General features: G+C 35.4%; 1 protein-coding gene across 1 annotated transcript in view; it reads right to left on the reverse strand.

The window, feature by feature from the left end:
- The window catches only part of KHDRBS2 (KH RNA binding domain containing, signal transduction associated 2), a 762,937-nt gene that overhangs the window by 308,310 nt on the left and 427,050 nt on the right, over positions 1–27,577 (reverse strand). Inside the window, exon 4 of the mRNA XM_027852957.1 lies at positions 14,465–14,611. Coding sequence (XP_027708758.1) covers positions 14,465–14,611 — 147 coding nt within the window. The remainder of the gene's footprint in view (positions 1–14,464; positions 14,612–27,577) is intronic.

Here is a 27,577-nt window from a genome sequence, read left to right on the forward strand (position 1 = left end):
GGGTTGCTCTCCGGGTGCTTTTTGGGCAGATAGTTACAAGGCTGTCTCACATTCAGCCTGACCCTCTCAGGCACTTGGTCTACTGGGTCAGTTGGAGGTCACGGATCTGGATACACCTTACACAGCATAGAGGACGAGGACAATACTCTATCATGAAGTGTATGCTGAATTCTGTTAATTCCCTTGGTGCAAGGGAATTGGGGAAAACTGCAGTTGCTTTTTGGTTCCCTGAGGCTTACTTATTCCCTTCCCTCTGCACTTCTGAATCCTCCTTGATGGAGGTTACAGGGAAAATTAGAACAGTTAAAAATATCTTGGCAGATTCTGGAGGTTTTGAAATTGATCATTAAGGAGTTCTGAAACACCTAAACTTGCCTTGAGTCAAGAGGGTAACTGTTAACCCCTCTCATAGAAGAAGAGAGTTTCACCCTTTACCCCTCATCTTTGATTTTGCCCTCTCCCACCTGGGAAAGGAAGGAGGGGGGAGGTGCAGTAGCTACAGCAAGGGCCCTCCTGACAATGGCCTTGGGCCCTAGGGCAACCTTTGCCTGGAAGCATCAACCAGGTTCAGCACATTCTGCTCAAGGTAATGAAGCTAGCCTCCAAAACTTGGGTAAACATGCACTTTTAAATTTGTAGTTTTAACTGTTAATGATGAGAGGTTGATTCTCTGTGTAAAGTAATTTGGAAGTGCATTTAACAAAATTGAAGTCACCTGATTGGTAATGGGTTTGTTTCAAGTTTCAAATTGGTGAACTTTCTGTACCAGTTATGTCAAGCAACTTTTCATAATTTCGTTACCACTAAGAAAATTTGGCTATTGTAAGTTATTGTTTTAATGTGTAAACTTGCCAAAAACTTGTTTGGGTTTTCTATTGCTGAGAATTTACAAGTGTATAGAGATCTCTAATGATTGGCTTTTTATACCAGGACAAATTTAAATTTGAGATGTAAATCCTGGAAAAGTTTTTCCTAAGCTGTGATTAGTAAAACTTGCTGTTTGAGGTAAAAGCTAATGGGATTTTATTTTGAGTTGTCTGATGGGTCAAAATCCATCGATAATCAATAATCCACTATCTGAGAGAAATGCACAAGCTACTCAGAGAAGGTGATACTGGTGGGAAGTGAGCATCAGGAAAAGCTGAGAGGACAATTTTAGCCTCAGTCTAAGATGGGATCCTCCTGGCTCAGTTTCCCCATTATGTTCCTTTGAAAGTAAATGTTACCCACCTGGCTATTTCTGAGTCTGGCTATGAGGTGGATTTGATACTACATGGTTGGAAAACTGAAGTATCTGAATCCAAACAGAGCTAAGGATGTTTTATCCTCTCAAAGTTGGGCCCTAAATCTAGTCCCTGCTTTACAGCTGGGCCCTGCAGTCTTTTCTGTCAGATTTGTGTCTTCCAGACTACAGGCCATTCACCTACAGTTGATAGCAAACAGCCAGTACCAGCCAATGTCCCCACATCGTTGCCTGGAAGTAGCTTGTACTTGGTTCCAGTCAACCTCCTCTTTGGGACCCCCTCCAGGCAGGGACAGCTCTACACCCCTTGCCAGCAGGAAGCAGTTTCAGAAGCCGAGACCTTCGCCCCTTACTCCAAAAGAATTTGTGTCCCATTTGTTTGAGGGGGGAATGAGGAGGTTGGTATTTGGACCCCAGAAAGGAAAAACCCTAGACTTTCCCACATGGCCAAATCTCTGGCATTAACTTGAGGCCATAATCCCATCAACTGGCCTTTCATTGTGGCTCCACCCAATCTCCCCTCCATTGTTTTACCTCCCTATGGTCCCTGGTCATTTCCCACCCTTAATCCTAGCTAGGCTCCATTCTCCCTTGGCCATGTACCAGGTCACAGAAGTTCTGTTTGCTCCAGTTTACTGGCCACTCCCATACAGATCTTCTTTAGACCCCTCCTCCAGTCAACTCAAACTACTTGGCCACTCCTAGATCCCTCCCACAGTCTTTTTGTATATAAGGTCCATCTTGTCACTATTAAGGTGCTCAGATTCCTAAAATCTAGCCACTGCTCAAATTTTTACAATCTAGCCAATAGTTCACAGATGCTCAGATTCCTTAAGACTCTGGCTAATATGGTAGATCTTTAGTAAACCTTGTTTTTGGCTGAAAAAAAAAGGTGCAGATAGAGAAATGTATAAGATATGTTTTAGGAGTGAGGAGAAATTGGACTATAGTATCAGTATTATTTGTGGGATATAAGTACAAAAGTGGGCAGGATGAAGAGTGTGGAGGACTTTGATGCTTAGTCTAAAATATATAGCACTGGACCTCCTCAAGTTTTCACATGATTCTAAATCAGAATGGAAATAGAACAGTGTATTTGAAGTCAGATTACCTGGGTTCGAACTTCTCTTTTCAACATAATTCTATCAACCTTTCTGTGCCATGATTTCTTCTTGTGTAGAATGAGGATTGGACTAGATAGCTTCTAGCATCCATTCTAGCTTTTCCAGCATTAAATCTATGACCCTACAATTTGAGAAACTTTGTGACTTTCCAGATTCTGTATAAAATTTTGCATCATTAATTATTTTAGAAAATGGCTTAAGTCCTTACTAGTATATCTTTAAGCCAGCCCATATCAACAACAGTTGAATTTTAAATGCAAACATCATTTACTGAAGTAGAACAGGGAGATGAATAATAGGAACATGAATCCCAGAATAGTCTTGTTGTATTCGTACACCAAAAGATTGCCATGCTTCAGATATATTCAATTTCCTTTTTATCATTCTGCTCCCCTCACCATACTAAGATATAGGTAGTTCAGACGCATGTCCGCAGTGAAGAAGCTTAGGGGAGCATCTCCCTCTTTGAATTTCTTTCTCTATTCTCAGGAAGGTAGTTTAGAAGAGTGGTGTCAAACTCAAATAGAAATGAGGTCCACTAAACTGTATGTAAGGAGCCCTGCAGCACACATATGGACATAAGAAACACATATTAACATTATCTATGTTCTATTTTATCTTTGGCAAATGTTTCCCAATTATATTTTCATCTGATTCAGGTTGTATGAGCCACATGTTTGACACTTCTGGACTAGAGAGTACTAATATCTTATGCCAGCTGACACTCATTGAAGTCTCTTCCTGTGACTCTGAAACATTACAGTACTGCCAGGCTGCACGGTCTCCTTCTGTTTTCCCAGTGGGTATTGCAGTGTAGTTGCTTGCACCCACAAGTTCTCCTGCTGATCAGCTTTCATTATCTCCTACAATCACTGCTCCATGTGGCTGCTATCTTCTTCTTCCAGATCTGTGCCTGCCTGCTCTGTCTCCAGTGACTGTTATCTCTCTCCAGGCAGCTGCCATCTATTCTTCTCAGTTTGTGACTGCTGCTCTTCCTCCACATGGCTGGTGTCTTCTCCCCTGTTCACATCCTCTTGGCTTTCCTCCACACAGCTGCTTCCTCTTTTCTGTTCATGCCTGCCTGATGCAAACCCATGTCCAGGTGCAGGGCACTCTGGGAATCTCATGTCCTAGAGCTTTCTCCAAAGAGCAACCGAAGCTGGCTGGAATGCTTAAATTAAAGGCAAAAGCAATTTCTGCCCGTATTACAGATATTCAGAGAAAATAGGAGAACTAAAACCAGTTAGGCAACAGTTCCCTACTTCCTGACCCCCTGCCCAGAAGCTCAATTCCCTCTATCAAGTATCCAGGCACAGCTGAGAAAGAAACCTCAATGGAGGCATACACTCACACACTGCTACTCATTTCTCATTTTATTTGGAATTCTAGGATGGATTAATTCTGTACATCTTCCAGCTGTGGAACACATCATATACATCTTGCTTCCTTTTTACTAGCAGTTCAGTCTTATTCAATCAGTATCACTCTCTTAGATACCAACAGGATGTCCCATGCTACTTCCTTCTGAGTCATAAGCTCACTTCTAATTAGCTCTGCTCCTCCCCACTTCCACCTATATAATTTGCTATCACTGTCCACTGCTCCATTTGGAACACCTGCTGTATATTTACCAAACTCCCTTACATCCTGTGAACATTCTTTCCATCTCACTTTCAGAGTACACTCACTTCCCTTGAAGACACCATATTTCTTGCAGTCTGCTTTTTTGTATGGGCATATTTTTCCTCCTCTTAGTGACTTGCAGGGGTAGGAAGATGGATAAGCATGTACCTTGTTTATTCCAGTATTCTCTCTCAATTCTGAACCATCTTGAAGCCCATGAAATCTCTTTCCCATCTTTGTTTTGCCCTTTTATCAGATCTATCCAAGTCATTATTCAGACTTTTTCAACTACATAGCTCACACTTAGGGTATTCCTTTTCTCTCCATCCTCTGACATTATACTCAGGGACTTTTGTCATCATTTGGATGACCTCTTGTGGTACTAGCAATATTTACCAAGGTTCCCTGTCATGTAGACTAGGCTAATTCTTTTCCCCAAAGTCAAAAAACCCATCCTCAAGTCTTAATCCTCTGGGGCAATCAATCCTTAGAGATAGCTTCCTTCCCTTTTAGGGAAAGAATGAGTCCAATCTGATCACACAATTTGTCAATCTCCTCTAAAAAATCCTCTTGCAAGAAGGAATGATAACAGATGGTACTTTTGAGAAATTAAAGTAACTACAAAAAGGATTCTATGACACAATATGTATGTGGCAGAGCTGATACTTGAACCTTGCTCTCTTGACTTATAGCTGATTGCCCTTTCACCCATACCTTCATGTTCTGTTTCTATTCCTCCAGATATATTCTTAAAAAGCATTCACGGCACACTCTATTGCTTTTCAGCCATACCAGAGAGCTCCAGGGTGTATAGATTTCAGCCATAACAAAGAGCGCTAGGGTGGATGGATCTATATATAATCTTTGATTTAGATGCATGCTATCCTCTGATTTGAGGGACTTTTAAACTAACTATAATACACTTAAGTATATTATGTTAACTGTAATCAGATCAGCTCTCTTTGCCAAGCCTCAGTGTATTACATTTGAGATGTTGGAAATCAATGGAGGAAAGCCTACTGAATGTCTATCAATGAAAGAGTATCCTTCACCCTATGACAGCAGCAGATGTACTCCTTTCCTATCTTCCAACTTTCAGCGGGTATGACGCTATTTTCTATAGCTATGAAAAGAGAGAATCGGGACTGGAAATCATATAAAAAGTAAGCAAATGAAAGAAAAAAGGAGGTGAATGTCTTTTTGCCCATGGTAAGGCTTTTATGTTTTTTCCCCCAGCTGGAAGAAGGTCTAAGCATTCTGTGAATTCTATCATCCTTACTCATCCACAGAGAAGGCTAGATAAAAAGGATAAAATGAAAATTTCTCACTGAACTTCCCCCCAGGTGGGGAAAATATTCTGGTCATAGTTCTTTATGCTGTTTCTCATTTTTGTACATGCAGCTGAGAGAAAGGCAATAATAAATAGTGAAATATGCAGCAGCAGATGAGTGATGGCAAATAGTATTTGCCCCTAAGGTGGGCACTGACAGCTATATGTCAGTGGGCTAACAGCAGCAGTTTAGCATGCAGGGCTACAGAAGGACTTGGTTGGCATTAGCTATAGAATGGACAAGTAAAGGAAAAGGACAAGAAGAAGAAAAAGAAAAACCTATATTTTCTAATCAAGAATAACAGTATTCTAAATACATATGAACTGTCTCTGCAAGGCTGAGAGGATGCAAGACCGATGTTGTAGGTAATATTTTGTCAATAGCATCAATGTGGCATCATGACAGTTATTGAAATATTTAAATTACTGGTGCAAGTCATTCTTCCTTTCCTAAATATTATTGATTCCTTTTGTTTTTATATCCTCTTTGTTTCTGAAAAGATCATACAACCATAGTTTTTAGAGATTGAAGGGACTTTAGAAGTTTTCTAGTCCAAAACTCTCTTTTTGCAGATGAAGAAAATGAGGCATACAAATATGATGACTTACCTAAGGTCACAAAGATAGTATGTTTCTAAGCCAGGATTTGAAATTAGGTCTTCCAGATTCTAATTTCAGTATATATCACTCCCACTTCCTCCACTCACCAAACCACCAAAGATTTGGTGTAAAGGGAAATCTAGAGATGCTGTAGGATAATCTGTGAACATTTTGTACACTCCATTGGTTTATACACAATGGTAAGGGATCTACAGAAAAATCCCAAGAATGTTGGGATTCTTCTGTAGAAGACTGATGAGAGGATATAGACAAGATTTATACAAGTGAAAAGTGACAAATGTTCTAGGGGACATGGAAAAATTGTTACACTAATTCATTGTTGGTGGAACTGTGAACTGATCCAACCATTTTGGAGAGCCATCTGGAATTATGCCCATAGATTATGCCCAAATTATTACCAAATATTAAACTACCTACACCATTTGACCCAGCAATACCACTACTTGATCTATTTCCAAAGATGATTATGGAAAAAGAAAAAAAGAACCTATGTGTTATAAAATGTTTATAGAAGCTCTCTTTATGGTGGTGAAGAACTGGAAATTGCAGGGATTCCCATCAATTGGGGAATTACTGAATAAATTGTGGTATATGATTGTGATGTAATACTACTGCACTATAAGAAATGATGAGCTCAATGATTTTAGAAAAAAATGGAAAGACTTGCATGAAATAATGAAGAATGAAATGAGCATAACCAAAAGAACATTTTATACAGTAACAGAAACATTGTTTTAAGAATCACTTTGAATGAATAAAGTTTTTTTTGTCTATTTTTAAATACCCAAATTAACTATAAAGGACATATGAAGAAAGTTGCTATCTGCATCAAGATGAAGAAATGATATAGAAGTATGCATAGAATAATTTTATATGTATGTGTGTATGCCTACACACATATGCACATATTTTTGTCTAATGGTAGCCATCTCTAGGATGAAAAAATGAAAAAGAAAAAAATAATTGTTGCATGTTTGAAAGGAATAGCAAGGTGTGTGTAGTAGACTTGCAGTTTCATGTATAATCATATTTTTTTAATTGTACTATGTTATGGAAATGTTTGTTTTATTCCATAAATTAAACATTAAAATAAAAAAGACATACAGGAAGGGAAAGTACAAGTAGGCTCTGCTCTATGACACTGGAGAGGATAATTACATTGATGAGATGACAGTTCTATTGAAGTGTGAATTTAGATTTGACTATTTCCAATTGACACTAAATGTGGGGGGTGGAGAAGGAGGTCTATGGATTTGAAAGTTGAAAAAGTATGCAATAAGGTTGGGGAAGTTCTTTTCCTAAAAATCAAAAAAAGTTGTCCCCAAGATTTGATGTCCTAGATAGCTAAGGCTTGAGGGTGAGTTCCTGGATTTTTAGGAAAAGAATTAGCCTACCTTACGTGGTAGACATTGGTAGATATTGCTCCTATAATAAGGGGTAATCTAAGTGATTACTAGTATCATAGAAGATATCCCATGAAGAGTTCAAACAAGAATTCCTTACTGATGATATTATTCTTTATTAGCTCCCATTTGCAGGTAATATTCTAACGTAAAAGAACCTGGTCTAACCGCTCACATGAGAAGAGCAAAGTCAGGGAAAAGTGAATATTGTCCCAACTTGTAATATGTGACTTATAGGAAACCTGTTGAGTATATCCACTAAGAAGCATGCATACACACATAAACACACAGTCATGTGTTCCTTTTTATTCTGAAACCTCATTGTAGCATGGATTAAACAAAAGTTTCAAATAGAATCCCCTGATTGACAAAGTATGTTTTGTTCAAACACCAATGCAGAAATTCATTAGCAGGTTGATCTCAAGATGCTGCATATTGTTTCAGCCACAGTCAAATTTCTATGAGTATCTAATAGAATTCAGAGGGGTAGAAATCTGCATCAGAGGAAGGAGTTATCTTACTAATCAAATTACCAATACTTGAAATATTAAAGTATATATACTGCCATGTATAAATACATGTGTGCAAATATGAAACATACATGAGAATGCATTTGTATATATACAAAAATTTGTACATGTATGTACGAGAGGCAGCATGATATAGTGGATAGAGAACCAGTAAAAGGCAGGAAAACTTCTGATATATAGTGCTTATGTAACCTAAATAAGTCATTTACTCTTTTAGTGCTCTAGATAACTGTCTAAGACTATAAGTTGCTAAAGAGGAGATGTCTTAAACTAGTAAATGGAATTGCCTCACCTGAGATTATCAGGGAAATCACTGGTCTAGTCTCAATCTTTATTTTGGATTATAACTATTTCTGAATTTATTATTAGATTGTAAACTGCAAAGAGTAGTTGCCTCATTTAAACATTTTATATCCACCAGAATTCAAACATATATTATTATTAATCAGGAAAATAGGTTTAGGAACAAATTCAATTCAAGAAATACAGATGTTCCCTAGTGAAATCACAGATCCATCCAGTCTCTCTTATGTTGGTATGTGTGTATGAATATGCATATAATAGCATATATATGCTATGAAAACTTAAAGCTGCACTAAAACTTTTTGAAACACCTCATAGGTGTATGTTTATACATATACATATACACACATAAGCATACACATACACACACATACACAATACACATATACATACACACATGTATATGTATGTGTGATATGTGTGTATGCATGTATATGGATGCATATACATATTATAGATACACATAGACACACATATACAAACATACATGTGTATATATACATATACCTACATACATGTATACATGTGTGTGTGTGTGTGTGTGTGTGTATACTCACACAAATAACATATTCCAGATGATGACCACAAACTGGTCCCAAAATTGAATATGAAGATATGTGACTGGATCACATTTGGAAAACTCTAGTGCTTTCAATTATCCCAATCTGCTTGCTGTCATAAAAACCCATCTCTTTTAATATCAATAGCAACAATGAGGTTGTGTAGCTCTGAATCATAAAATGCTATGATCACAGAAGCATCAAAATTACAAGTAACCTAAAGGGCAGAAGAAAGACACATGGGGCACACCTGCAGGTAGCAGTACATTATCAACAATGTCATGTATTCAAGAAATGATATTAAAGATATAGGATTTTAGTACTAAGAGCCATAAAGGTCCTCTGAGATCATCTATTACAAATTCCTCATTTAACAGATGAGGAAAATGAGTGATAGACAGGTGAAGTGGCTGGCTCATGGTTATATCAGGAGCAAATGGCACAGCCAGGATTACAGCTCAGGTCTTCCAACTAAAAATGTGATGTTTTCTTCAGTACAACATTCTGCTTCAAAACAGTATGATGGGGACACAGACCAATCATAGGGAAAGATAATATATGATAGATAGTCAGAGGTTTAGGGTTAGGGTTAGGATTAGAGTCAGAGGCAAATCTGAGATATTAAGAGAAAAGCAGTTTTGTAGTACATTATGTAGGTCCTCTTCAGAGAGTTATGGAGAGACATGGACAACAATCTGCGGGCAGAGGAAGATGTCCGCATTATCAGAAAGAACTTTCATACTTTTGTAATCATGATTCCATCAATGTACCAAAGCCTTCTATGATGATAGCCATGCATCATCATTATCAACAACAACAAAAGATTACTAAGCAAAACAGTCAAATTAACTATCATTGTGCTGTTTGATCACACAGTAACGTATTTTGTAACACTGAATACATTGTTGGATCAAAAAGAAGTGTCAAATCAATTGTTATGGTTCTGCTAACATCTAGCAAATTACTAGAATAATTCACTAATTTTTAAAAGTTGGTAGTGTCATAAGTCACTGCTAACTTATCATTCCATATTTTCAACAACATATCATTGTCCAGTGACACATTTTATGTGATATTTCAGGGTAAATGTATTCATGTAGTTAGTTTTAAAATAGGAGCTATCAAACTTCTATTAAAATTATGTTTATTCATCCAAATTTGTGGTTTTTAACATTTTCTTATATATTATTATAAAAATCACATTTTCTAACATAGAATGAACCTACAATATTGGATTTATGTATTATTCAATTCAATTCAACAAACAATTATTGAATACCTATTGTGTAAATCATTGTGCAAGCTTTTATCAGGAAAAGGAAGTGGATGATACAATTATTGCCCTCAAGGAAATTAAGTGCAGTCGAACTAGAAAAGAAAGCCAATTGACTGGGTTTTAAACATGTTAGTACATTGAAATACTGTTCTGAGACTGATGCTTTCATTATAGACAAATAGATAGAGATCTATATTTCCATAAATCTCTCTATCATCTTCCTATATATGTCTACCCTATCTATCTATCTATCTATCTATCTATCTATCTATCTATCTATCTATCTAACTATCTGCCTATCTATCCACTTCTCATTTAATGTCTCCTCCTTGATTTAAAAAGCATTTTTACTAATCACAAAAATATTTTCCAATATTTAAAATTAACACATTTTTTATCAACACATGCTTTCAAAAACTTTTTATACAAATAAAATTAAATTTAAATAATTGGTGGAATATTAATTATTCACAAATAGGTAGAGTCAATATAATAAAAATGAAAATTATACCCAAACTAATTTATATATTCAACACCATCCCAAATAAATTATCAAACATCATTTTTCTGAATTAGAAAAAAATAACAAAATGCATTTGAAAGAATGGAGGTTAAGCAGTACCAGGTCTTAAACTACATTACCAGGCAGTAATTAGCAAAACCATACAGTACTAGCTAAGAAATAGAAAGATAGATCAATGGAATAGAGTTTACATACAATTTATAGCAGCAAACATAATAACCTTGTATATGACAAATGTAAAGACTTGAGATTTTGGAATAAAAATACATTATCTGGTAAAAATTATTAGAAAAATTGGAAAACAGTATGGCAGAACCTGGACATAGGCCAATATCTTACACTATTTACTAAGATAAGGTCAAAATGGATACATAACCTAGATATAAAGAGAAATATTACAAAAAAATAGAAGAACATGGAATATATTACTTATAACATATTACCGTCCAGCACATAAGCACCATATAATGGGAGACTTTTAAATGGAACAGAAAAAAATCCTGCTTACAGGTTGCTATAAGATAAAATGCAAATGGTAACACAAATTTTTGAATTTTATTCTGCTTTTTATACTAGAGGGTGGCATGTTTCTATTTATTAGTTAATACAAATGAGGAATGTTTATATTTGTATTACCTTCATTAGGAAAAAAGAAAGCAGTTTTATGGTCAAGTTAGAATAATGGTTTCATAGAATGCTAGAGCTCTAAGTCACCCAATCAAACTTAGGTTAAATGACTTGCCCAAGTTGATTCAATTAATTTCATTGAATTTTACTTTTCAAGTGGGTGCTCTTTGTAACTCAAATACTTTTTATCATTATTATAACTGACTTCTGGAAGAATATGCATAGGAATACAGGACCTCCAAATAGTCAAAAGAACCATAAAAAAATCCTCCAAGAATGATGTATTCAAGAGCAATAGGAATTCTTTCTTCTCTTCTTTTCACACTGACATAGAAACATAAAGAGTTGAACACAATGGGAAATCTGTATCCCACCAGTCCCTTTACAGGGGAGAGCATCAACAGGCACTGCCTTCATACAATTTACTTTCCCTACAATAAAATTCAATCTTTCATTGAGCCTTTCTGCTGACAATAACTGAACACTTACTCTATGTTCAACCATAATAAGTGCTTTGGTTAGGAAATTTGATTGGAAAGATGAATGATTTCTGTGAGGCTCAAATGAGACAATGGGCATAAAGTATTTGGTAAACTATAAAATACTATATATTATAAGTAATATATAATGTAAAGCATCATCATTATTATTATGTTTCAATAACTGAATGGAATAGAGTTGGATATAATTATTCTGGGAGGAAGTGTGAAAAGAAGCAAGATTTGATCCCATTATGAAAATTTAGTGTAATGCTTTTCCTTTCACAGTGATTTATAGGAATGATAAGGAAAGAATTATTTAAGGGAATACCATGAAAATGGAAATATCATACAGAATTTGTCCAAATGGACCTCTCTTTGACTATCTCCTCTCTAAGTTATCCATTTATTGTCCCTCCTGCAATCAATTTCCCATGCTTTTGCTCCAGTATTAGAGTCACCATTTCTATTCTTTTCTTAGAATTTTGTTCTTTTCTTTACAATCCTAAAGTGATTTTTCATCACATGGAACAGAACCAATCTACCTACATTCAAGTTTTCTATCCAGGTACCCTATATAATGTAACTGTCCTTGATCTCATAGACATGACTTATCCCCATCTGGAAAATTTGTGCCAATCCATGCCCTCAGTTGGCACAGTCACTTCTTAAAGTCCCAAATTATTATCCTTTGTCATTTTTTTTTGAAATGTGGCTCTTCTATTAGAAATTGGCTGATAAGTTGTTGTAACATATAAATCCAAATTTGCTTACTACCCAATTAAATCTATTTAATTGGTTGCTTATATATAATGTAATATTTTTTCAAAGTTTGCCTATTTAGTTTTTTTCTGTATACCAATGGTATCCATTTGCAGTCATAAACTCTAGAAGTACAGAACAATTATTGCTTGATATAACCTTCATAATACCTTGCCATAAATAATCATGAATTTAATTATCTTTTAATTACTATCTTTTCCCTTTCTTCTAGATCTAGTTTCTCCTTTTCTCTCCAGGCATACAAATGTTTCCTTAATTAATTATGACAAAACAAGCACAGCAGCTGCTTTTGAGCTGCTTGATAGTTAAGAGAATGGATGAATGGCTTCTGTAACATTCTCATATTCACTTATGGTAAAGTTAACACTTCTTCTCTTGTGTGTATGGGTTGGCACATGACACATCATAGTTGATCTATTTGAAATAGTTGAAATATTATAAGATGAGATCTATGAAATATAAGCCTATTTGTTATCCAAATAACAGGATGTTATTTTTTTTTCTGATAGAATAGCATTCTAAATGACTAGTTCTTCAATAACATTGTGACAAGAAATTGAGGTGATTGTATATCATTATGAATAAAAATGCAGTTTATTGCTCATATTAACCTAAGTTACTCACTATAGTGATTTGCATTATTAAATACAGGAGATAACTAAGGACTTTGTGGTCTTTGTGTTTCAATTATCTAAAGGATTGTGTCAATTTTCTGTTCATTACCTAGATCCAGGTAATAGATGTTAAAGACATAAAAGATGGAGCTAATGAAGATAATCAAATGTGTTAACACATCAAGTCTCATTTTTCACATAAGACAACTTAGGCCTAGAGAGCAAAAATTATTATTATATCCCTTGAAACATCCAATACAGTTCTGATGAACATAAGTAACTTGAAAAATCCTTATTGGTTTATTAATATACCTATTTAATAAAAACGTTGTCATCATATACATTTGTTTTCTTTTTTGAGCTTATTATGGGGATTTATTGATGACATCTTTCATAAAAGTTATTACAAGAACTCATAAGTTGCATTGATTATGCCCCAGAATATGAGGGGTTGATGGTAATTCAGATGGACACCTCTGAAAAGATGTGTCAATTTCCCATTATGCTCTAGTCAGATTTTTCCAAAAACCTTGGTGGAAAAACTGAAATTCCCCACCAATGCGAGACTGCATTCGAGTTTTGACAACATTCAGTGGAAAAAACAAGAATCCCAACGTGGCACCCAATAGACCTCCATGGATTATATCATCAATCAAATTTGCTTCAGGCAAATGTTCTTTGATGTGTCTTCAAAGGCCAAAAATAGTTCAGCTGAGTCCATTACCGAAAGAATGGATATCAAAACTTGATAATATTCTCTCTTACTCTCTCTTCCATTTTGCTACATATACATGTTTTCATACTTGACGTAATCAAATAAAGTCAATTAATCTGACACAGCCTACTGTGGAATCAGGGAGAAAGGTTGAAACCCAGCCTCAGACACTTACTAGCTGTAATCCTGGGCAAAACATTTACTCCCTATAAGCCTCAATTTCCTCATCTGTAAAATAAGGAGGTTGGACTCAATTATCTCTAAATTTCCTTTTTAGTTCAAAACCTATGATCCTAGGAATTCAATTTAATTTTATTCAACAAGCATCTGTTTAAATAATTTACTAAATGCCTGAACCTTTTAGGAATATGAAGATGAGAAATAAACATAAACCAAAGGATAAATGACTTAGAACCGAAAGATACTTTAGAGTCAAATTCAAATCCCTCAATTGTGCAGATTAAGAAACTGAAGCCTACAAAAATTATATTGTTTGCCCAAGGCCACACATAATAATGCCTGGGAGAGGATTTGAAGCCAAGTACTCTCACTTCAATTCTAGTTTGTTTGTTTGTTTTTTTCCATTCAAACATACTGACTCTAATGATGATCAATGGCAATTGCTTTGTAAATGATGAGTAAGAACAAAATAACATTCAATTGTGGGAAAAGAACAATAACATGCATATAAAATCATATCAAGTACTTACTGGAACAAGGAACTTTTTAATCTCTTCCAATGCATGACTCATACGTGAATAAGCTTCCCCAGGTGGAGCAAAGACTTCGATTAACACATGAAGTTCATCACTCAAGTGTGCATATTTGGCTTCCCCACTCTTCCTTAGTTCTTCTTCCTGTGAGATAAGTTATTTTTAGAATGAAAAATCTACTTGTTTTTTTCAGTGATTCCTCATTGACAGAGAATATGATGAAAGGGCATAATCTAGTCAGATGTTCCATAAATGGGAGCCCTTTGAGAAATTAAATCTGGTATAAGCCTCTTAAAGAATTTTTAAAATCATTTTTGAGTGTTTGAGTGATAAATCTGGCATAATTATCATCTACAACAGATTTTAATCAGCATTGTGTAAATGCTAAACATCTCAAAAATGGTTACAGAAATATCATTATCTCTTTATTATGCAGTTTCTATTAAGACTAAATAGATGTCCTTACTAAAAAGTGGCAGTATGTGTGTCAGTATGTCTGTATGCTTATCTGTGAATTTTGAGAGCCTCCTACCTCAAAGTATATAGGCATAAAATAATCTAAAAAAGTCTTGGCAACAAGACTTTGTCCATTAAGTGATTATAAACCTTTTTATTACTGTGTAAAGAAGAATCTTATGTCCTTGGAAAGAGCTACAAAGAAGTTTGTATGTGTAACCATGTTAAAAGCACACCTCTACATTTACAAAAGTGGGGCAGGATGGATTATCATAGAAAAAAAAAGAACATGGTGTTTGTCACCTGAGCAGCTCAACTCCTTCTTTTCAAACCCACAATATTTTTTTTTTTATTCAGGCAGGGGTTATCCACACCCAATTTTCTATGTCTTACCCATTTTGTTGCCTTCTCTCAAACCCCTCCCCTGCCCAATAGCTGGATTTCCTGGATCCAGCCACATGCCTAATTGACACTGCTTTTACTTCCTCAGTTGCCAACATATCTTCAGTGCCTGAACTGTACTTCCCATCTTCCTCTGAAAGAATAATCAATGGTCTGACTTACTTCTCTCAGGTACCCTCCCAAAAAACCATTCATTTACAACTGTATTTTCAAAAGTAGAATAATTATGATCTGTTCCTTTTGGCCTTTCAGAAGGAATAATTGAACTTGCTGCTACCATTGAGGCTCATTAGACCAAACAGGATAGTTTGGCAAAATGTCAGACTTGCAGACAGGAAGATCTGGTTTAAATCATCCCTCAGACAATTAGGCACTATGTGATCCTTGAAAAGGCAGTATATCTCAGCTTCAGTTTCCTCATCTTTAAAATATAGGTAATAATAGCACCTAATGAAATAACATATGTAAAGTATTTTGCAAACTTTAAAGTGCTACTTAAATGTTACTGGCTATTATTTTTGTGTGCATTTATATAGTACCTACTATGTTCTAGGTACTGTGCTAAGTATTTGTATAAATATCTCATTTGCTGCTCACAAAAAAACCTAGGAAATATTATTTTCCCCATTTTACTATGTAGGAAACTGAGGCAAATAGTTATTAAGTGAGTTGTCTAAGCTCACACAGCTAGTATCTGAAGTCTAAATTAAACTTGATCTTTTTTGTTTTCAGGCTCAGTGCTCTATCTACTCTACCACCAGCAGCTTGTTATTATTGTTATTGTTGTTATTAAATAGTCCCTTTTCTTGCCAAGGGGAATTACTTCTATATGCATTATTGATCAAATTCTATTCAGTATTTTCCAATATATTGCCCCCATGCCATCCCTACTTTCTCACTAAACTGTGATCTCTCACTATCATCTCATTACTTTTATGCTACCTATCAAAACATCCATGTCTTCCCCCATTCCTAAAAAATGTCCTCATTCAGTTTGACTATACTCACTAGATATCATCCTAGAACATTCCTCTAAACTCTTTGAGAATAATTTATCCTAGGAGGCTCCATTTCCTTTCCTCTCATTTTCTTCAAAACCATCTCTTGCCTTGCTTTCTACTTCATAATTTAACTGAAACGATTGTCTCCCAAGTTACCGATGATCTATTAATTGCCAAATCTAATAGCCTTTTCTCAGTCCTAATCCTTCTTGACTTTTAACAAACATTTGATCCTATCTAGAATTATCTTCTCTTAGATTCTCTTTCCTCTCCAGGTTTTAATGATAATGCTGCATCCTCATCAACCTCCTACCTGTCTGACCATATTTTCTCAATTTCTTTTATTGGATCTTCCTCCAGCTCATGCCAACTTTTCTCAAGTTTACCCAAAGAGTAGATCCTAAGACCTCTTCTCTTCTCCCCTTCTGTTTCTTGAATGATAGTGGTAGAGTGGTGGAAAAGTAGGGAGAAGGGTACTAATATCTATTTTTTAATCTATAAACTTTAACTTTGCCATTATAACTGTATATGTAAGATCCTTGAATAATTATAAATCCATGTATATACTATTAAAAGAGCAAAATCATATCAAACCTGACATTCCTGTTATAAATAAAATGAGAAGGAAACTGCAGCAAGATGGAAGCATGACTCACAGGTTCACCTTGGAGAAATTAATAAAGAAGTATGAGGAAGTGTCTTGCATCTAACAATGAGAAACATTTCATTGAACATTTGGCCATCTGATACTGCAGTAAGGATGATCATTATTTTAAAAAAAGACTCATGAAGATAATTGTAATGTATGCACACATAATTGTTGCTAAAGTTTCTTCTAGAAAAAAGCAAAACAAAATAAAAGAAACATCATATGATTTTCAAATTGTATTGACATAAGAGGTTATATTTACAAAGTACTTTTAGGATCACAAAATGGTTTACGTACGTCATTTCATGCTTGATGACTTTTATTCAAAGGTGGTTATGGGTGAGGATTGATATGAAAATACTGTACAGGAGTAAGGAAGGAAAAAAACAATGACATAGATGTTTCATGTCTGGTTACCATGAATATTTTATTCCAGGACATGATTAGAAGGTACTTAGCATGAAGAAAACACACACATGTGTGCATGAAAACCCAGAGAAGAAGACACATAGAAACCTGTAATACTTTGTCTATATACAATTAGATCCCCTAGGAAGTTTGGGGGGGAGGGAAAGCTGAGATGACAGAATGAAATAAATATTTTTTCTGAACTCTCCCAATATCGCTCTTTATAACAACTTTAAGAAATATAGAAAACCAAATTCTGCACAGAAAAAAGAAAGCAAGAAAAAGGCACAGTAGGTCATTTTTTCTAGCCCCAAAATAGCTTAGAAAAACAGAGAGGTCTGTGGATACTGGAATGGGGATTGTCCAGCAGTGGTATATGAGAAGTGGTAGTGCCATCTATGGGCTCTAGGCTGGCAGCAGTGGAAGCAGCAAATGCCCAGGGACAGTGAGGGAACTTAATATTTGGTTGGAAAGAGGCCCCAGAAGACCCCTGTACTGGAACTAGGATCAATTGCCATTCAGAAGCTCTGGAGTTCATTACCCAGTTCAGGTCAGAGTTCCAGGATTGAAAGGAATGATTACAGTCATAAGATAGCAGGGTCTTACCTGTGTAAGGAGACAGAAGACCAGGAGGACAGTAACCATACCACTCCCTGGATCACATGACTTTGGAAGCATCAAAAACTTAATGACACCCACTGAGTTGTAAAAGTAGTATAGGTTCATAAAAGACAGAACCTCAGGCCCAACATCCTCAACCTCACTCCCAGAGGTGAGCAGAAGCCAATTCTAACATAAAATTCAAAGTCAAGAAATAGTCTGGAAAAAATGAGCAAAACAAACAAACAAACAAACAAACAAACAAGAACCTGACCATAAACATCTACTATGGTGATAGGGAAGCTCAAGACACAAACTCAGAAGACAGTGGCTTGAAAATGTCTACAATCAAAGGCTCTGAGAAAAATGCAGATTAGACACAAGTAGAAAGAGAATTCCTAGATGAGTTAAAGAAGGAGACGTGAAAAAATGGGAAAAGAAATGAAGGCATTGCAAGAAAATTATAATAGAACAATTGACAGCTTGGTAAAAGAGGTACAAAATTTATTGAAGAAAATAACTCCTTAAAAATTAGAATTAGTCAATTGGAGGTGATTGACTCCATAAGACATAAAGAATCAATAAACAAAATTAAAAGACTGAAAAATGAAAAGAAAATGTGAAATATTTAATTGAAAAAAATGACCTGGAAAATAGATCAAAGAGAGATAATTTAAGAATTATTGTACTATCTGAAAGCCATGATTTAAAAAATAGTTTAGATGTCATTTTTCAAGAAATTATAAAGGAAAACTGCCCCAATATCATAGAATCAGAAAGCAAAATAGAAATTGAAAAAAAAATCCACTGATCATCTCTTGAAAGAAATCTCAAATGAAAATTCCCAGGGATATTATCATCAAAATATAGAATTCCCAAGTGAAGGAGAAAATAGTGCAAAGGCCCAGAAAGAAATAATTCAAAGACCATGAAGACATAGTCAGGATAATACATGATTTAACCACTTTTTACCACAATAAAGGAGTGAAAGGCTTGAAATATGATATTCCTGAGAAGTTAGGATCATAGAATAGCCTACCCAGAATGACTGAGTATAATCCTACAGGGAAACAGAAGATATTTAGCAGAATAGAGGACATTCAAATATTCCTGAAAAAAGAGCAGAACTGAATAGAAAATTTGACATTCAAACACAAGATTCAAGAAAAGCATAAAAAGGTAAACATAAGTGAGAAACTGAAAAGGACTTAAAAAGATTAAGTTAACTATATTCCTATATGCAAAGATGATATATGCCACCTCTAATACTTTTATCATCATTAGGGCCCGTAGAAGGAATCCACATAGGCATAAAACAGTAAGTCTATTATGTTGGGATGACATCAAGAGAAGAATGCAAGGGTAAGGAAGATGTATGCACAGGGAGGAGGGTGGAGGGAGAGGAAGAATTGGGGAAAAATTATCTCATACAGAATAAGTGAGGAAGGAAGAGTTTTTACAATGGAGGGAAAAGTAGGGATAGTGGAGGAGGCAGTGCTTGAACTTCATTCTCATCTGAACTGGTTCAAGGAGGGAAGAAAATATATACACACATTTAGGTGTAGAAATTCATTTTACTCAACAGGGAAGTAGAAGGAGAAGGGATTGAGAAAAGGGGGGTATAATAAGAGGGAGGATAAATTAAGGGAGGCAATGGTCAGAAGCAAAACAGACTTTTGAGAAAGAGACAGGGTGAAAAAAAGAGAAGGATAAATATATGCTGTTAAAAAGAACTCTAACTTGAACTATTTAAACACGTTTTTGATTATTAAAGATAGAAAATGGTTACAAGAAAGGACATTGACTATATCATTTCATACATAATTTTTATTACTGTAAACCAATTGCCATAACAAGAAGATTATAAGATCCTAAAAGTCACCTTAGTCTGCAAACATTTAATTTTCCAGGTAAATGGAGAGTAATGACTGTCAAGGACAACATTGATTTAAAATATAGACTCATCTCTAAAATCTTATAGAGGAGGATGTTGGAAGATTTTCAAAAGGTTTCAAAAAAGTAAGAAGAAAAAGTACATAAAACTCATTTATAGAAAGTTTGGAAAGAGATCCAATTAAAAAATACCACCCTGGGGATAATAAAGAATGAAAATAAAATCACTAAAAAGATAACAATTGGAAAAGGTCAACAAAGTGTTTTTAATTACCAAAAAAACTCTCCTTTCACTATTAAAAATAGTGTAGCCAATTTATTTGGACTTCAAAAGCAGTCCCAAGTGTCATTTTATAGGAAATGGAAATGGCATTGAAGAAAACAAAAATGGGGGCAAAAACATGTTGACTGAACTAAGTACACAAAAAGAAAGTATAAACTATAGGCAAACCAATTTTGAGGATATTGAGGTATTCATTCTTGGGATATGTAAAAGAGTAAAACATACTTAAGTTGTGGGGGGCAAAAGAAAAGAAATGCTTAGATCTAATTATATAGGGATGACAAAGTTATCACCAAATTTAAATGTACAGATCAGCATGGATTAATTAGAATTTCAATTATATTAATTTAGTTTACTATAAAAGATACTTTAGGAGAAAGTTTACATAGGAATCATCACTTTTGTATTGGATTCCATGTTCAAGAAGTAACTGATGCCGGAGTAATTTGAAAAGTAGGTTTTTTCCCTTTTAATTTCAATGATACCTTCAGCTATGAAAAAGGAAATTTCAAAAAAGTGAAGAATTAAAGGGCTTGGCTTGCTATGGTCCAAGGGATCTTGAAGAGGCAGACATAACTAAATGACTCAACAACAACAACAAAGACACTTTGATTCAATAGCTCTGCAACATTTTAAGCAGAGGACAGTTTAAATCTCTATTAGGATAAAAGAATCTTTTCTTTTGATATCTTTAGGGCTTAACATATTGAGGCTTCACAGTGGGATGCTTAATAAATATTTACAGAACTAAATCTAATATCCTATTCAAAAACTGTTTTTGTTTATTTTTAGATATGATGGATAGAAATAATTTTTTTGAAAAAAGTATCGTAGACTTCCGCTTCTGGGAGCCAAGATGGTGGGGTAAAAAGGTAGTCGCTCTCACCCTCCCCTATCAACCTCTGAAAACTCAGAAAATATCATCCCAGAAAAAAACCCTGGAACAGTTGAACCAGAAGAAAGATGGGGTGCAGCAATGCAGTAGCCCAGGTAGCTAGAGGGATTAACGGGAAAAGCCCCTCTTACCCTGGGGGAAGAGCAGTACAAAACAGGAGTTGCCCAGCCAGCTAGTGGAAACACCCATTTTAGCACACCAGGAGGAGATTCTAGTGCCTCGGCATTCTACAGCAAATGGGTCTCTCAGTGCCTCAGCAAAAATAATGGAAGCAGCACTACAAAGGACCCCAGGCAGATAAGCACCCGACAGCATTTGTCTGAAAGGAGCTGAAGAAAGCATCCTAGAGATGCTTGAAAGTTCCAGCCTTGTTGATTCCAGCCCAACACCAGGTAAGCTGTCAGAACCCTACAGCCTCCAACTGCCAACCAGGAGGAGATCCTGAAGCCCAGGTGGTCGAGCAGGCAAATGCCAACAGCTGTACTTCTGAGTGCCTCAGTGAGGGTGGGGTAACTGGTGGAAACCAGTTCAGAAAACCACCAGGTGCCTCAGCATTCTACAGCAAAGAAGTCTCCCAGTGCCTCAACAGAAATAAGAGGCACTGCAAGGGGCCCCACGCAGACAAACACCTGGCAGCACTTATCTAAAAGGAGCTAAACAAAGCTAAAGGAAAGTAAAAGCAGGCACCCTAGATTTGCCTGAAAGTCCCAGCCTTTGTTGATTCCAGCCCAACACCAGATAAGCTGCCACAACCCTACAGCCTCCAATTGCCAACATAAGAGGCCCCAGCACACAAAGCCAGTGACCAAGACCTAGGCTTCCAACACAAGAAGCTTGGGTCAGTGCCCTCTGCTCCCCAGCAGGAGAGCTTAATCTCTTGAAAGGTCAGGGAATAAAGAAACACCATAAGTAAAAAGGAATGCACGATAGATTCATATTATGAGAAGAGTGAAGATCAAGACAGAAATTCTGAAGAGGACAACACTGTCATCAAACCCATATCTGCAACATCAAAAGGGAATATGAACTGGTCTGAAGCCCAAAAAGCCTTCTTAGAAGAACTCAAGAAGGATTTTAAAAGTCAAATGAGAGAGGTAGAGGAGGCTTTAAAAGTACAATTGGCCAATTGGAAAAAAGGTACACTGAAGAAAACAAGTCCCTAAAACACACAATTGGCCAACTGGAAAAAAGTACACTAAAGAAAATAAATCCCTTAAAAATAAAATTGACCAATTGGAGAAGAAAGTAAAAAATCTAACAGAAGAAAACAATATGTTAAAAATTAGAATTGAACAAATGGAAACTAATGACTCTATGAGAGAGCAAGAATCAGTCAAACAGAAACAAAAAAAATGAAAGAATAGATGAAAACGTAAAATACCTCATGGGTAAAACAGCTGACCTGGAAAATCAATCCAGGAGAGACAATTTAAAAATTATAGGCCTACCTGAAAGTCATGATGAAAAAAAAAGCCTGGACAATATCCTTCAGGAAATGATAAAGGAAAAGTGCCCTGAAGTCCTAAAACCTGAAGGTAAAATAGCTATAGAAAGAATCCACCTCTCCCCACCTGAGAGAGATCCCAAATTGAAAACGCCAAGGGATATAATAGCTAAATTCCAAAATTACCAGATTAAAGAGAAATTACTGCAAGCAGCCAGAAAGGAACAATTTAAATATCATGGAACCACAGTCAGGATTACACAGGACCTTGCAGCCTCTACATTAAAAGACTGTAGGGCATGGAACATGATATTCCATAAGGCAAAGGAGCTCAGAAAGCAGCCAAGGATTAACTACCCAGTGAAAATGAGCATGATTTTTCAGGGAAGGAGATGGATATTCAATGAAATAGGGGACTTCCAAATGTTCCTGATAAAAGGACCAAAGCTCCACAAAAAATTTGATCTTCAAGTACAAGATTCAAGAGAGACATAAAAAGGTAAATGGAACAGAAAGATATAATATGTTGTTAATAAGGGCAAAATGTTTACATCCCTACAAGGGAAGATGACACTTGCAACTCTTGAGAACTGTATTGTTATTATACCATGTTAAAGGAGTATGCATAAAGGAGGTGGATATAAGTTGACTTTGATGTAATGATTAAAAACAAATTTTAATCAAGTGGGTTAAATGGATCCAAGTAAGTGGATTAGTCTGAGCTAAGAAAATGTACTGAGAAAGGAGGAGGCAGGTAAGGGTAAATTACCTTACAGGAAAAGACACAAAAACCTACTAGAGCAGAGGTAAAGAAGGAAGGGGGATGAGCATTGTTTGAACCTTACTCTCATCAGATTTGGCTCAAGAAGGGAATAACATAATCAGTTAGGTATAGAAATCTAACTTGCACTATAGGTAATAGGAGGGGAAAGGGGAAAGAAAAGGCAGGGGGGATAGAAGGGAGGGAAGAAGCAGTAAGGTTAAAGGGGAAGAAAAGTAAAAGGGATAATAGAAGGGAGATAGGACCTAAGGAGGCGCTGGTCAAAAACAAAACTCTAGAGAGGGGGGGAAAGGAGAAAGGAGAAAGAAAAGGATAAATGGGGGGGGAAAGGATGGAGAAAAAGACACAGATAGTAATCATAACTGTAAATGTGAATGGGATGAACTCTCTCATAAAATGGAAGCACATAGCAGAGTGGATTAAAAGCCATAATCCTACAATATGTTGTTTACATGAAACACATTTGAAAAAGAGTGACACATACAAGGTGCTTCAGCTGAAGCAAAAAAAAGCAGGACTGGAAATCCTGATCTCAGACAAAGCAAAAGCAAAAATAGATCTTATCAAAAGAGATAAGGAAGGAAACTACATCCTGCTAAAAGGCACCATAGACAATGAAGTGATATCATTACTAAACATATATGCACCAAATGGTATAGCATCCAGATTCTTAGAGGAGAAGTTCAGGGAGTTACAGGAAGAAATAGACAGCAAAACTATACTAGTGGGGGACCTCAACCTCCCCCTCTCTGAACTAGATAAACCTAACCACAAAATAAACAAGAAAAAAGTTAAGGAGGTGAACAGAACATTAGAAAAGTTAGGTATGATAGACCTGTGGAGAAAACTGAATGGGGACAGAAAGGAATATACTTTTTTCTGGGTGGTACATGGCACATACACAAAAATTGGCCATCTACTAGGGCATAAAAACCTCACAATCCAATGCAGAAAGGCAGAAATGTTAAATGCATCCTTTTCAGATCATGATGCAATAAAAATTATATGTAATAAAGGGCCATGGAAAGATCGACTAAAAAATAATTGGAAACTAAATAATCTAATCTTAAAAAATGATTGGGTCAAACAACAAATCATAGAAACAATCAATAATTTCATTCAAGAGAATGACAATAATGAGACAACATACCAAAACTTATGGGATGCAGCAAAAGCAGTTCTTAGGGGAAGTTTTATATCTCTAAATGCTTACATAAATAAAATAGAAAATGAGGAGATCAATGAATTGGACATACAACTAAAAAAAAACTAGAAAAAACATATTAAAAATCCTCAATTAAACACCAAAGTAGAAATATTGAAAACCAAAGGAAAAATTAATAAAATTGAAATTAAGAAAACTATTGAACAAATAAATAAATCTAAGACCTGGCTTTATGAAAAAAAAACAATAAAATAGATAAACCTTTGGTTAATCTAATTAAAAAAAGAAAGAAGAAAACCAAATTACATGTAGCAAGAATGAAAAGGGTGAAACTACCACCAAAGAAGAGGAAATTAAAACAACAATTAGCAATTATTTTGCCCAACTACATGCCAACAAATTTGACAATCTTAGTGAAATGGATATATATTTACAAAAATATAAATTGCCCAGGTTAACAGAAGAGGAAGGAAAATATTTAAATAACCCCATCTCAGAAAAAGAAATTGAACAAGTCATTGATGAACTACCTAGGAAAAAATCTCCAGGGCCAGATGGATTTAGTCGTGAATTCTATCAAACATTTAAAGGACAATTAATTCCAATACTATATAGACTATTTGGTAAAATAGGTGAAGAAGGAATCTTACCAAATTCTTTTTATGATACAAATATGGTGCTGATACCTAAAACAGGAAGAGTCAAAACAGAGAAAGAAAATTATAGACCAATTTCTCTAATGATTATAGATGCAAAAATTTTAAACAAAATATTAGCAAATAGATTACAGTAACTTATCACATGAATAATACACTATGACCAGTTAGGATTTATACCAAGAATGAAGGGCTGGTTCAATAGAAGGAAAACTATCAGCATAATTGATCACATCAACACCAAAACTAACAGAAACCACATGATCATCTCAATAGATGCAGAAAAAGCTTTTGACAAAATACAACACCCATTCCTATTAAAAACACTAGAGAGCATGGGTATAAATGGAGTCTTCCTTAAAATAATAAATAGCATCTATCTAAAACCTTCATCAAGCATAATATGTAATGGGGACAAGCTAGAACCATTTCCAATAAGATCAGGGGTGAAACAAGGATGTCCATTACCACCACTGTTATTCAACATCATATTGGAAATGTTAGCTTTAGTAATATGAGTAGAAAAAGACATTGAAGGCATTAGAATAGGCAGAGAAGAAACAAAGCTATCACTCTTTGCAGATGACATGATGTTATACTTAGAGAATCCCAGAGAATCAAGTAAAAAACTACTTGAAATAATAAACAACTTTGGCAAAGTTGCAAGCTATAAAATAAACCCACATAAATCATTGGCATTTCTATATATTACCAACAAAGCCCAAAAGCAAGAGATAGAAACAGAAATTCCATTTAAACTTACTGCAAACATTATAAAATATTTAGGAGTCTGTTTCCCAAAACAAACCCAGGAACTCTATGAACACAATTACAAAACACTTCATGCAAATAAAATCAGATCTAAATAATCGGAAAAACATCAGTTGCTCATGGGTAGGCCGAGCTAATACAATAAAAATGACAATTCTACCTAAGCTAATTGACTTATTCAGTGCCATACCAATCAAACTTCCAAAAATTATTTTATAGAGTTAGAAAAAATAATAACAAGATTCATTTGGAAGAACAAAAGGTCCAGAAGATCAAGAGAACTAATGAAAAGAAATGCAGGGAAATGTGGCCTAGCCATTCCAGATCTTAAATTGTATTATAAAGCAGCAATCATTGAAACTGTTTGGTACTGGCTAAGAAATAGAGTGGTGGATCACTGGAATAGGTTAAGTATGCAAGACACAGTAGTCAATGACTATAGTACTCTATTACTTGATAAACCCAAAGACCCCAGCTTCTGGGATGAGAACCCACTCTTTGAAAAAAAAAAACTGCTGGGAAAACTGGAAAAGAGTATGGCAGAAACTAGACATAGACCAAAATCTCACACCATATACCAAAATAAAGTCAAAATGTGTATATGATTTAGATATAAAGGCTGATACTATAAGCAAACTGAGAGAGCAAGGAATAGTTTACCTGTCAGATCTATGGAGAACAGAAAAATTCATGACCAAACAGGAGATAGAGAACATTATGAAAAGCAAAATAGACAATTTTGATTACATTAAATTGAAAAGTTTTTGCACAAACAAAGCCAATGCAACTAAGATTAGAAGGATGGTAGAAAAGTGGGAAAGAATTTTTACAACCAGTCTCTCTGATAAGGGCCTCATTTCTAAAATATATAGAGAATTAAGTCAAATCTATAAGAATACAAGCCATTCCCCAATTGATAAATGGTCAAAGGATATGAACAGACAGTTCTCAGATGAAGAAATTAAAGCCATCTATAGTCATATGAAAAAAAGATCTAAATCACTATTGATTAGAGAAATGGAAATCGAAACAACTCTGAGGTACCACATCACAACTATCAGAATGGACAACATGACAAAACAGGAAAATGATAAATGTTGGAGAAGATGTGGGAAAATTGGAACACTAATGCATTGTTGGTGGAGTTGTGAAATGATCCAACCATTTTGGAGAGAAATTTGGAACTATGCCCAAAGGGCTATAAAAATGTGCATACTCTTTGACCCAGCAATAGCACTTCTAGGGCTATCTCCCAAAGAGATCACACAAATGGGAAAAGGACCTACATATACAAAAATATTCATAGCAGCTCTTTTTGTGGTGGCAAAGAATTGGAAATTGAGATGATGCCCATCAATTGGGGAATGGCTGAGCAAGTTGTGGTATATGAATGTGATGGAATACTATTGTGCTATAAGAAATGATGAACAGGCTGACTTCAGAAAAACCGGGAAAGACTTGTATGGTCTGATGCTGAGTGAAGTGAGCAGAACCAAGAGAACATTGTACACAATAACAACCATGTTGTGTGATGACTAATATTGATAAACTTAACCCTTCCTGGCAATACAAGGATCTAAGACATCTCCAGAGGCCTTGTGATAGAAAATGCTATCCACACCCAAAGAAAGAACTCTGGAAGGCGAATTGTTATTTTTTTTCTCTTCTGTTGAGTTTTGTTTCCTCTTTCTGATGGTTCCTCCTAT

Source organism: Vombatus ursinus, unplaced genomic scaffold (assembly GCF_900497805.2).
Source record: "Vombatus ursinus unplaced genomic scaffold, bare-nosed wombat genome assembly UNPS02009835.1, whole genome shotgun sequence".
NCBI classification, from domain to species: domain Eukaryota; kingdom Metazoa; phylum Chordata; class Mammalia; order Diprotodontia; family Vombatidae; genus Vombatus; species Vombatus ursinus.